This window comes from Anticarsia gemmatalis, chromosome 3, assembly GCF_050436995.1.
Source record: "Anticarsia gemmatalis isolate Benzon Research Colony breed Stoneville strain chromosome 3, ilAntGemm2 primary, whole genome shotgun sequence".
In the NCBI taxonomy this organism is placed as follows: domain Eukaryota; kingdom Metazoa; phylum Arthropoda; class Insecta; order Lepidoptera; family Erebidae; genus Anticarsia; species Anticarsia gemmatalis.
This window is the reverse complement of record NC_134747.1, coordinates 4981277-4993914: the sequence shown is the minus strand read 5'-3', so window position 1 is coordinate 4993914 and position 12638 is coordinate 4981277. Positions and strand designations below refer to the sequence as shown.

Here is a 12638-nt window from a genome sequence, read left to right as displayed (position 1 = left end):
TTTGAATATTTTGTATAGTTTATAAGGGATGTGCAATATTCAATAAGCCTAAATGGATGGGTAGGTACAGTTAGTATAAAGATTTTGGGCAATTCAAAACAAATAAACATATATTTTCTTAAAAGTATTTATTGTATAATAGTTCAATATTTCTCCAGATCGTTAAGTTTAATATGTATATTATGTTCTTGTTTGTTCATTTCGTCCCATCTCTTGCGAATGTCGGATTCAGCTGGACCCCAGTCACTATTTGGTTTACAGCATTCACGAATACGCTGAAAAATACACAAATTAACTTAAATTTTCATGAATATGATTATTTAAAAAAAAAGCGTGCATGTATGAATGTTTGTTACTCTTTCACGTTAACGTTCCTGAACAGATTCTGTTGTTATTTAGTATACAGATAGTTCATAACCTGGTTTATCTAAAACATTCCATCCAGGGAAATTTTCTCACGCATGCGAAGTCGCGAGCAAAAGGTAGTGAGTAGTAGTGACTATTAATTAACATACCTGAATAAAAGTCCCTTTAGTGCTGTAGAGCTGTTTTCCCGCGTATATTGGAATGCAAGCGACTGAAGCCAAAGCTATAGACCATCCAGCTAATCCCGAAACTTCTCTCAATGAATACGTTATAATCAACTAAAAAAAAAAACATTATTAAGGAAATTGAATATGAAAATATATTGCCTAGTATTTTTGTTTTATTTTAATAGTAAAAGACAAAAGAACAACACAATTCAGTGAGTTAGCTAGTACCTCAAAATCATTTGTTAGAATCTGTATAACATTTTTAAAGAGGGTTTCGAACATGCGCTTTTTACTATGTACTTATTATGATAATAAAGGCTCATTCGGTAGCTCCAAAATAATACTATCATTAGGCATATAAATATAGAATTCATTAGGTATATGTAAAACATAGAATCTGGTATTCATAAGGCATTATTTTGTGGCAGAATATGTTGCTCTACATTGTAACCTACATCTTTTTTCAACGTACCAAACATTTGTCATTCACGTCACGGTAGTCACGAAATACTGAACTCTGAACATATGTGAATTGACGCTAGACAATGAATTCTTCAAACTACAGTAATTCGATACCTATGCTGATACTTTTAAAGCCACGAATGCATGTATTAATGATGAGCTGAACTATAATAACAGGTGTCTAAATCTTATAGGGACTTATCATAATTATCTTGTTCTAAAAAGACAGGCCAATGATAAAGCTAAAAAAATAGCAAAGTTAGTTTTCCAAAAAAAATAAAATCTTGTTATGGCTTGTTACTTACGTTTCTAACAAATTCCTTAAACATTATCGGAAAGAAAAACGCAATAAAAAAGGGCATTAATTGCCGATACCAATGTAAGCCGGCTTTATGACCCATTTACTTAGTATTTTATTGCGTTCTATCGACGATATTGCTTACAAATACTTTCAGACAGGCTGTTCTATGTTGTACAAGTTATTACTACTAGCCTACTTATTCGTGCTTTGCCGTAGTACGAAACTTTTAAAGAAAAAACGTACTACTAGAATATAGGTGATATTACCCGTTTTATTTGACTTTGATAGCAACGAATTTTTTTATAAACTTGAAGTTTCAATGTCAATCACGCCGAAGCTACTCGGATTTTTAATCAATTCGGAACACAGATAGTTTCATAGAAAACAGAAGACGTATTTTGCTTTCTATGGACAGTTTTGTACCTGCATAGAATACCTTATATCCCGAGAAATTGGTAAAAAACGTGCCCTTAATAATTCAGTGATTTAAAGTGGTAAAAATAGCTAAATACTGATGTTCAATCGAGTTTGCAATCTTTGTTAATAACACATAACATAACACTAATTTAATAATCCTTCACTAAATAGTGACTGTTTTTATTTGCATAATTAAGCAGTGTCATAATCACTGACATGCGAGCAAAATATGTTTTTAACACGCGAACGCGGTCACGTATAGCTTCGTGAACTCTGAGATTCACGCGTGATATTATATTCATTATTATAATGTTAGGGAGATCTCTTTTATTATTATATATTCATGTGGTAATCCGTCTGATGGGAAACCGTAGATTTGTGTAACAACCCGATTCAAATATTTGAATACTAAATTCATTTTAATTCTGAACAAATCACTGTTTCACTGTATTCACAAAGAAACAAACTTATGATTTTTGGGCTTCTAAAAATATTATTTGGTCGTTATTTTACTGAGGAAGACGATGTCAAAGATAAGGCCAAGTGGAGAGAGAGTGTTAGGAAAGCTCACTGCACCCTCTGGCCAATTTTATCCATAAAAACTTAACTTACCAATAATATCAAAGGCACGATATACTTCCACAGCACTATCCACATGCGTCCGACTGGTCGGCCGGTCATAAACAGCACATCAGAGCAGAACCTCTTCGGTCCATACGTGTACAAAGCCGCTATGATCTCCAGAGCACAGACTATTGGCACGCAAGCTACAGCTACGTGCGTGTCCAGGAGACCGATCACGTGGAGACCACCCTGGGATAATTAAAAGATTATTTTGATGCAGAATGGAAGATGTTAGGGGACGTGAAGTGCTATATTGCTAATACAATTCAAGTGGGTGTTGTTAGTTACTTTGATGACAATCAGATGTAGGATTCTCTGAGATTGATTGTCTTTTAATTTCAAGGTACATACGTAAGGTAAGAAAAGTAAATAGCGAATAATAAAAAAGGTTACTTAGCCTGACTCTATTTGCCAAAGCCTACTTAACTACCTAGGTAAAATCCAGTAACCTAAATACATAATTACAGTCGTTACCATGGCATAACAAAAACCAAAAGTTAATAGCCTACTTCATAAGCATAAAACGCGACACATTTCGCTGGGACTAATGACATAGTCTACTAAAACAATCACCTAATATCCCTAGTGTAATATATAAGCTAATAGAGCTTTAACAACTTAACAAACGAAGCCGCTCGTAAAACACTCTGGCTCAATTAATTCAACAATATTAGTCAGAAAGCAGTTGTTGTGATAGCGAACGAGCCGCCGCTGTCATGCATGTGAAACTTTGAAGCGCGCAAGTCACGCGAACAGCTCATTCAATTGCAACTTGCGAAATGTACCACCAACTATTTTCTGGATAACAATTTTACTGAACATTCTGTATGCAGTTTATTGTGATACGAACACTGTTTAGCGGACGATTGATATGCATAAGTGAGAAATAGTTTGATAGAAGTCGAGCTTTACGAGCTGTACAACGCTATGTCGGTCGCATATAATGCCATTGCACGATTATTGATTTTCAATTAGAATTTCTTTGTTTCCATGGCTTTTGTTGCAGCTGTGACAAGAGCCTAGTTAAGTATGCCAGAAAGAAAGAAAATTATGCATTATTAAAAAAAAACACTTAAAATGTAAGTCTACTTTAAAATAAATTGCTTAAGTTAGTTTTCTTCATTCTTCAATCTGTGATCACAATTTATCCAAACGTCAGATTCGTAAAAATATTAGAACAGATAAACATGAAAATGTAATCTGTATTTTCAATACGCAATCGTAAGAAAAACATACAAACCTCGGTATTACAAATGATTGAAAAGCAAAATAGCACCAAACACGTCAAGAAAGTGATGAGTCTCTTTCGCTGGCGCAATATTGGAAACTCGTCTATTATCCCCGCTATTATGGCTTCTATTGTCACGAACTGAAATAACAATGAGACGTTGTAAAAGATGATTGGTTGTGGGGCGAGGAATTGAATACAGACATAATATTACCATAGAATCTATTCCGAGGAAGAAAAGCATGACGAAGAATGTCACTGCCCAGAAGTTTGCTGCAGGCATCATCGTGACTGCTGCTGGGTATGTGACGAAGGCTAGGCCAGGTCCTGCTGTAGCCACTTCACCTACGGGTACTCCTGCCCGCTCCGCTACAAAGCCTAGCACTGAGAATACCACAAACCCTCCCCAAATACTGGTACCACTGTTTACTAGTGGTATTATTACTGAAGATCTGTAAGAATAAATACAATTAGTAAAGTTAATCTATATCTATGTAATAAGAAGTACCAAAAAGATCTAACCTGAAATTCTTAAAGTGAAACTTATTAAAACTAGCCATACTCAGTAAACCACCCCAACCCGGCCCTAATGAGTAAAATAGTTGCGTAGCTGCATCGGCCCATACCTGAAACCAAATCAATATTCAAATATATTCGTTTCAATTTGAAAATATTTCTGCTGCGAAAAAGCCTTTCCAAATATAACGGCGAGCTTGCAATACTTCTATAACACAAGTAAGTCAAATAAAACTCTGCGACAAAGTTGACATTGTTGACATTGGATGTCTTGCATTCTCCAAACTTTAGATTACGATTTAGTTTGGCATTAGTGACCCAGATACTTACTTTCGGTTTCTTTAACTGTCCCCAATCCGGCAAAATATAAAACAGAATGCCCTTCCAAGCGCCGGGCAACGTGACGCCGCGGATGAATAATACGGTCAGAACCACATATGGAAACGCCACAGTGAAGTACACGATCTGAAATAAAAATACACGTATTCTTGAAAAAATGTTAGTGTATTTACATTTTAACTGCCTCCGTGGCGTAGTGGTTTAGGTCGCCACGCCGAAACCACTGCAACGGGAGGTCGTGGGTTCGATTCCCACACGGGACAATTATTTGTGCGATCCACAAATAATTGTTTCGGGTCTGGTTGTGCTTTGTGTCCGTTGTTTGTATGTTTGTAAAAGTCCCCGCGACACAAGAGCAATTCTTAGTGCGGGAGTTGTCTTTTAAAAAGATTAAAAAAAGAAATGATTGACAAAACGGCATCGTGCCAAGGAGCATCAATTGAAGGAAATGTTGCTCACCTTACCGACGCTTTTGACACCGTTACATATGCAGAAGTATACGATGATCCAACAGAACACGTTACACCAGAACACTGGCCAAACTATTCCTCCAATCTGGTGTATACTCGGGGACATGTGCAGGAGACGGATGCTTCAACAAACAAGAATGTTTTTGTAAACAAACTATATGTAGGTCGAGGTCACGAAACGGGTCGTGCTCGTCACAACCGACATTTTTATAAGTGCGTTTGAAAAATTGTCGTATTTACAAAATATATGACATTTGAACTGAAGGTAAAGTTTTACATGCATTTGTGAGAAACAAACTTACTGAAAGAATTCATCCTCTGGCGTAGTGATTGAGCCGTTGGACGTAAAAAAACTCAAGTTTCCTCTTATCTGTGAAATAATTCGGTCATCTAAACAAGTTCAGTCTATATTTACATTAAATACTTAATCTGTAACTCTAAATATATCTAACCTCGGTGCACTTGTCGGTATTCCAGGAATTGCCACAGTTCTGCCAAGGCAAAGGTGAGCTCATGGAGTGATAGATATACAGTATTGGGTACGACATGATTGCCGCGAAGTACGTTATGGCTATAACGTTCATCACGATGGCCGCGTAACCAGCTCCTGACGAAATATACTTAAAATTAACGTTCGACTCGTAGTTAGAAACAAATCGACACCGACTTAAATGGCGAACGAAACACGTAAAGAAATCTTAGTGCGTGACGCCTAAAAGAGTTCTTTAAATAGTTCTTTAAAGAGTATGAATTCTGTCATACATGTGGACTAAAATAATATTATAACGCAAGACAGTCTTACCTTTTAAAAGAGGGTTGATATTGAAGACGGATATGCATCCTGCACTAGCAAATTGTCCCAGAGTAGTTTCTAAGTAAACGAGTGGAATGCCGCAGATGAACAGAGTGAGGAAATATGGAATGAGAAATGCTCCTGGAAAACAAAACATAAGCAGTTATAACTTTTAAAGAAAATAAAAGTTCAGATCAACACAGTGACCAGAGGATATTCTAGTAACTTACCCCCGCCATTTCGATAGCACAAGTAAGGGAATCTCCAAATATTTCCAATACCGACAGCGTATCCTAGGCACGACAGCAAATATTCCACTTGGCTGCCCCATCTCTCGGGTTGTCCTACAGCCATTCACAAACAACGACCGCTGGATGCCTTCACTGACCCTAAACTGGCGCTACCATTCATCAATTGAGGATATGAATACTTGCTATAAACTCTTTAATAACATTAACAGTCGTTACTTGTTTATCCCCTCTGCAATTTTGAAACTCTTCCTTAGAGATCGACCTTTTCTAAATGGACAAGTGCAATCTGTAACCGATCTCGCTGGCCCAGTTGTAAGCGTATGTGACTGACAATAGGATAATGGTCACTATATTTAGTTCAAACGGTTCAAAGGATCGCAATAACCGTCTGACGTTTAAAATTAAAAGTGGGATTTATTGTTCACAACAATTTTAACGATCATGTTTTTCATGTTATGTCGTTCAATGCTCAGTTTTAGTTTTGGTTGAATCACTGAAGTAGTCATGGCATTCTTCGAATTCTCCCGAAATTTTTGAGGACGATTATTGAAATTTTTATTTTAATTAATTGAACTGCTAAAGATAACTAAACAGTTTTAAGCTACTTATTCTATATTAGGTACTATAATTCTGTGCTACGATCAGACTTTAGCACCTTACTTATTTATTTACTAGATTTCCTTCTAGTGACCTCAAAAGTCTAGGTTTATAAATTAGTAAAGAAGCACTCCAAAGAATAAAATATGTACATGTTTTAACTTTTATTTAACCTGTGTCTATTGCACGACGCGTAATGTATCGATTCCGAAGCCAAAGTGGCAAGTCAAGTTGTCAGGTGGAGACTGGCGGGAGCTGGCAACGGTGTCTGCCTCCGTCTTTCCTTTAGTCACCTTCACAGGCGCCTGGCTGTATTGCAGTACCTGGAAATTTATTTATTTAGTTTGTTATTCAGAAATGCATGGCATTACAGATAACATATTACAATTCGTAGAACATTTAAGGTGATTAAAACTATGAAATACATTTTTTTTCAATCACTTGATACAAAATAAAACACAAAATAAAAAGAAATGGAATAAAACAAGAATTTACTCGTTCATTTCTTTAGCGGATATGTATAAATAGAATAAATTGTTTATCATAATATAATGGATGTGTGATTTATGAGGATTTAGCATTTATTGGTCTATTGGCGTTGATGGAAAGATCCTATTTTTTTGGGATTGTTTATTGATATAGTATAAGTAGTAAATTATTTTCGTCTTCCGTTGTTTGAAGGTTTACTATTTGGTTTTTTGTTTCTATATTTGCACGATGAAATACGAAAATAATTGTTATAATAGTAGGCAAGCAAATAACATATATAAAATGCACGCCTTGTTCCCATAGGGTACGCAAAGAACAAAAAAGGAAACAAAAAAATAAAGTATTTTATTTCAAGCTCCCAACCCGCACTTGGCTAGCGTGGTGGACTCAAGGCCTAACCCCTCCCTCACGGGGAGACCCTTGCCCAGCAGTGGGACTGTAATGGGTTAAATTTATTTTATATTTATTTATTATTTCAAGCTCGTTCTTATCGATTCATTCGGTTCAAAAAACTCAGTTTAATATAGATCTTACAGAATCGTATATTAAAACTGTAATCTTGCTTACACGTTTACGGTTTATTGAGTCATACTTTATTCTTTATATTGTAATCCACTCTTGAAGAGTGCATTCGTGTTTTACGATGATGATACATGTTTATGAGTTTTTAAAAGAAAAGTTTCATGATTTAGTGGAACTAAATACAGTGAATCAAGCATTAATGTATGTTATGGAGAAAATGAGTCAACTTTAGTTGAGTATTTTAAGAAAATGCCGCTTTTCGGTCATATCCCCAAGCTCATTTGCCTTTAAGACTAATTTTCCTTTTAATGAATCTTTACAAATACTTTTCGAAGAATATTCATTTCATTAAAACATTCTATAATTAATATTTCGTGGGAAGAACGATTTCAGTCATTGAAACTTGAAAGAAATAGACGCGAAATAAAGTTTATAGAACTCGTCCATTCAAGTAAGTTAAAATATATTGCATTTAGGTTGTGATATGACTTGTGTGTGCAGTACATACATAATATCACGGTTGTTATACTTGAATGTGTAGGCAGAGTATAAAATACACTCACGTTTAGCTATTAACAATGTTAGTCCCTAAAAGTATAGTAAAATATACAAACGGCAAGAGATATGCTTCTAGTTGTAACTCACAGCCAGGTCACCATCTCCCCAGTGTATCGCGTCGTTGGTGCCGAGAGAGTCGTCCCAGTGGAAGTGCTGCGACTGCTGGCTCCAGTCAGGGTTCCTTAGTGCACACTTGATGGTAGCCAACACTACACGTTGTTCTGGGGGAACTTTGAGCGCGTGCATGCTCTTCTTGTCTGCTTTAGCTGGTTTTGGGTTTACCTAGGCAATTTAAAGATATTTTTTTATTTGTTGTACAGTTAGATTGCTGAGTGGATAATCTCATGTGAAGGCGTGACACGTTCGTCATAACATCAATTGATGTAAGACGGTTCAACGGCTAATGTCTGTAATTTATTTAGAATCCAGGACCGACTATTGATAAACCCTACAAAGCACGGAGACACGCAGCTCATGTACCACTAAGTGGCCACCCATCTATGGTATGATCACGCCATTGGTCGAATAACTTATAAATAGTTTACCGACCATTGAGTGAATTTTATAATGAGTTTTGCCCGGACATAAAAAAATCCAACTGTTGAAATAAACTACAGAAAAGTAGCGAACAGCCCATTGAATCAAAATATATGTACGTATACCTACTGGATAACAAATTCGAATCGTGCTTAATTGAGAATCTATCTATAATTGAGATCTTAAACTTTTGCAACTCTATTAGGTACTACTTTCTCCAAGGTAGAGTTTAAACAGCTTGAAAGTTTTACTTATCAGATCAGATCAAAATGATTCCCTTTTAATGAAGATATCTACTTTTACGAAATTTACTCTATTAAGAAACAAAAGTTAAGTGCTTGTTTTTGGAGGGCACCATATACTGTACTTACTTCACCATATTAAAATGTTGTTGTACAATGTACATACATGTTTTACAGTATTTGTACAGATTCTTAGATAAAAAAGCTCGGGCCGCAGGAATAATACCTATAGTTTAAAATCAGTGGTAAATTGACAATTGTTTTCCGAAACAGAAAGACATAATGCAACAATACCAAAAGCAATAACTTACTACTGAGTACACCAGTCTGACTGTAATAACACTCTTGAAGGTGTTCCTCAGAGCGACCAGGTCTGGACAGAAGATCTTCACGGTCGGCTCGAGAAAGTTCATCACTTTAGCCCACTGCACCTTGTTGCTCTCGAATACGGTGAAGTGAATGATCTCCCGGGAAGACTTCGATACTAAATGGTTGTATATGTCCGATGCGTGGGATGAGGCTTCATCTAGAGTACCTATGAAAGGGAAAATTGTAACTTTAGCTAAAATTAGCAATAATTTTTTAACAACTTTCCCGACGTACCGTGATATGATATATCCGACATACGATATTATTATTTACCCGCCGGTTTTACAACTACTAAATAGGAGGTTATCATATATCTAACAGATAAAGTGACAGCAAGTCTATGAAAAAAAAAGCTTATAGTTTTCTACTGATAAGCTAACTGGTAATTATCTAAATATGGTAAAACGAGCCAGACAATACAGGAAATGTAATACGGATAGAGAAAATAGTATAGGAGGCAGTGACATGGCGGCTGAGTGGTTTTTAATCCATTCAAAATATGATATCCACGTTACAAATCATATGCTTTCAGACAACGATTTCTTAAACAATATAATGATTGCTTTACATAACCCTAAGTACATAGTTACAATACATATTGTGATGTATTTATCTCCATTTATAGCGTAATACGCTAATTAAATGGATTCAAACAACGTGCCAATCATTGTTATTTCCTTTAACATTTAATGATGCACCTAAGATAAAATTGTAGCTAACCTATTACTGAATACTGTACCAACATAACAACAATATGCGTAATTTTAAATTTACGTCAACAACTGATTTGCAATGTCGTAAAATGTTGAGATAATCCACACAATATGCCTACAAAAGCAAGTGACGTAAAGTATTGTGCAACTGTTGGGTGTCGAATCAAATAATTTGTTATTTTGGGTGTGCATTGAAACGCAATCTTTATCAAATAAAATAATGTATTTTAAGAATTTGATAATATGTTTCGTGGATTTAATTATAGGATGTTATTTGCAGTTAAGAATCTTTGGGGGCGGAAAACGATCAAACGTATTTCGTAAAATAGGCAATGTGAGTGAGTCATGAGTCTAGAGTCAAATCTATACTAATATTATAAAGCTGAAGAGTTTGTTTGTTTGTTTGTTTGAACGCGCTAATCTCAGGAACTACTGGTTCGATTTGAAAAATTCTTTCAGTGTTAGATAGCCCATTTATCGATGAAGGCTATAGGTTATATATCATCACGCTACGACCAATAGGAGCAGAGTACCAGTGAAAAATGTTACAAAAACGGGGAAAATTATGTCTCTCTTATGTGACGCAAGCAAAGTTGCGCGGGTCAGCTAGTGTTTAATATAATGTTTCTAGTCCGTCTACAAATTACCCAAAAGAGCTCTACTCTGTCCTGGTATGGCTGATGAAGCTTGCGGTTGAGGTTCTAACTCATCGTCCTCGGGAGGCGGTAACATTTCCGTCAACGACTCATTACGACGGAACATAAGAAACCTCCTTCTATCCACGTCTAATAGCGGTATCTCTAGCTCTACGTGAAAAGCCGTTACAGCACCCTGAAAATGTTTTTTTGCAGCCAGAATGACTTATAAATTGGTCATTATGTAAGCATTATTCTCTAGTTCTACATATTGGCATAATATGTTTATTTCATTAAACTGAATGAGATTGTTAAAAGTATCACCTTTTCTGGTTTCGGCGGCTGTGCAGCGCTCATAACTCGAAAAACAGTGAAATTAAAATATGTAGATCTTAGGTCATCTGGATGCATTTCAAATGTCTCGCTTGCGGGAGATCTATCTGAGGCATGAATCTCACGTGAATCTAACCATTTCAATCGTCGCAATCTCATCAGTATATTGCGAGCATAACCAGCACAAACCTGGAAATTCGACTTTGAGAATAGCGCCATCTATGCTTTACGTATTGAACTAATTTGTCAGTGAGCTACAGACCGAGCACGGATTTCCCGCGAGGTACAGCGATATGAGATTCGGTAGTGTGATCAAGGCATCTAGTATCGGGTCCAAATGATAGAGGTCGTTATCCGATAAATCAAGAACTGATAAATAATATGGCAACTGACTGAGTCCTCCGCAGGGGTCTAGAAGTAATTAATGATAAGGTTATTTTGTATGGCTTAATTATTAATCATATTAGCCGTCGACTGATGTCACCTTTGAGTAAGTTCCTTGCCAAACCCAGGTAGAGTAGGTCTTGAGGCAAGAATTCGGCAAATGCGCTGATATCAATAATATGGTTTGCTTGAAGCTCCAGAGATCTTAATGTTTGCGGAATTAGATCTGGGTCTATGTCTTTAATGTAATTGCCACATAAATTAAGACTTACTAGACGTTTAAATTCTAAAATTCCTTGATCAAGCTCCGTCATCTGAAAAGACGAAAAGCTAGGATTTTTTTCAGTTCAGAAACGAACCTTCTTTATTTGATTCTAAAATAACACAGATTCATTTAACACTTGATTCTAAATAACACTGGGTACCTTTTCATCATTTATTTTAAGAACTTCAACCAATTTCAATTCTTTCCTCAAAACTCTTCGATCCCCTGTTTGAACTGCCTTTCTAATCAGTTTTAACATATCATTTGTGACACAGTTATCATTATGAAAGCATATCTTCCCCTCATCAGATGCAAACATCTCATTATCCCACATCGTAGTAGCTAAAATTAATTCCCACTGTTCGTCTAGAGTTAAGGTAGAGTTTTCATCTAAAAAACCATCGAGGACGCTTTTCTTGATCTTATTTTCAAGTGCTTCAGAAAATGGCATTGTTGGTATCTCTTCCCGTTTTGTAGTCCGTCTTTTGTGGTAGCGGATTCCTAGTTCTAGAAGCGTCCAATCTATACCAGTTTCTAAACGCTCTTGAAAACCTGGGAAGCAAGAATAAGGTCAGCTTTTTCAGTAGAAGGTCTATCTATACTCAATTTACCATTCATCATACTTGTAACTTAGTAAATTGTAGAGGCATAGTTAGAATAAAGTAGGCAAGTAATTGTTTCTATTGAAGTTTTGCCCTACCTTCTATTACATCTTCAGGAACGTAAACGAGACTAGAATCGCTGATGGGTAGACGTACAACTGTAGGTTGCGGCTTTTTAGGTGCTTCTTTGGGCGGCATTTGTAAAATAATAACAAATATCAACAAGTATAAACAAAGATTTCGCTGTTTGTTGCGTGAATTTATTTGATAACAAAAATAAACAATTTAAATAAGTTTTTTGCTCAAGTTTACTATGGGCACTGTCAAAATAAAATATAGTTAATATACCACACTGTTTAAAAGAGGTTGAGGAAAAGAGTTTTAATTTCATTTTCTTTTCAAAGGAGGTGTAGGCAAAGCAGTACCTACTCTAAAAGTGTTATATATGATCGATAGAT

The 12638-nt window shown here is 35.9% G+C and overlaps 2 protein-coding genes across 2 annotated transcripts; both read right to left on the bottom strand.

Moving 5' to 3' along the window:
- Window positions 1–110: 110 nt before the first annotated feature.
- On the bottom strand, window positions 111–6329 carry LOC142987269 (sodium- and chloride-dependent glycine transporter 1-like). The gene is made up of 12 exons (XM_076135923.1): window positions 5914–6329; window positions 5693–5824; window positions 5343–5497; window positions 5193–5260; window positions 4880–5012; window positions 4412–4546; window positions 4088–4191; window positions 3780–4017; window positions 3578–3706; window positions 2326–2526; window positions 516–644; window positions 111–275 (listed from the first exon to the last, which is right to left on the bottom strand). Exons 1-12 carry the CDS (start codon window positions 6035–6037, stop codon window positions 144–146), a joined length of 1680 nt encoding a protein of 559 aa, XP_075992038.1. The 5' UTR covers window positions 6038–6329; the 3' UTR covers window positions 111–143.
- A 337-nt stretch (window positions 6330–6666) lies between these two features.
- Window positions 6667–12542, bottom strand: LOC142986750 (uncharacterized). Its single transcript, XM_076135371.1, has 9 exons — window positions 12279–12542; window positions 11739–12130; window positions 11405–11627; window positions 11192–11328; window positions 10921–11118; window positions 10609–10792; window positions 9191–9414; window positions 8188–8382; window positions 6667–6854 (listed from the first exon to the last, which is right to left on the bottom strand). Exons 1-9 carry the CDS (start codon window positions 12376–12378, stop codon window positions 6711–6713), a joined length of 1797 nt encoding a protein of 598 aa, XP_075991486.1. The 5' UTR covers window positions 12379–12542; the 3' UTR covers window positions 6667–6710.
- Between the last annotated feature and the right edge of the window lie 96 nt (window positions 12543–12638).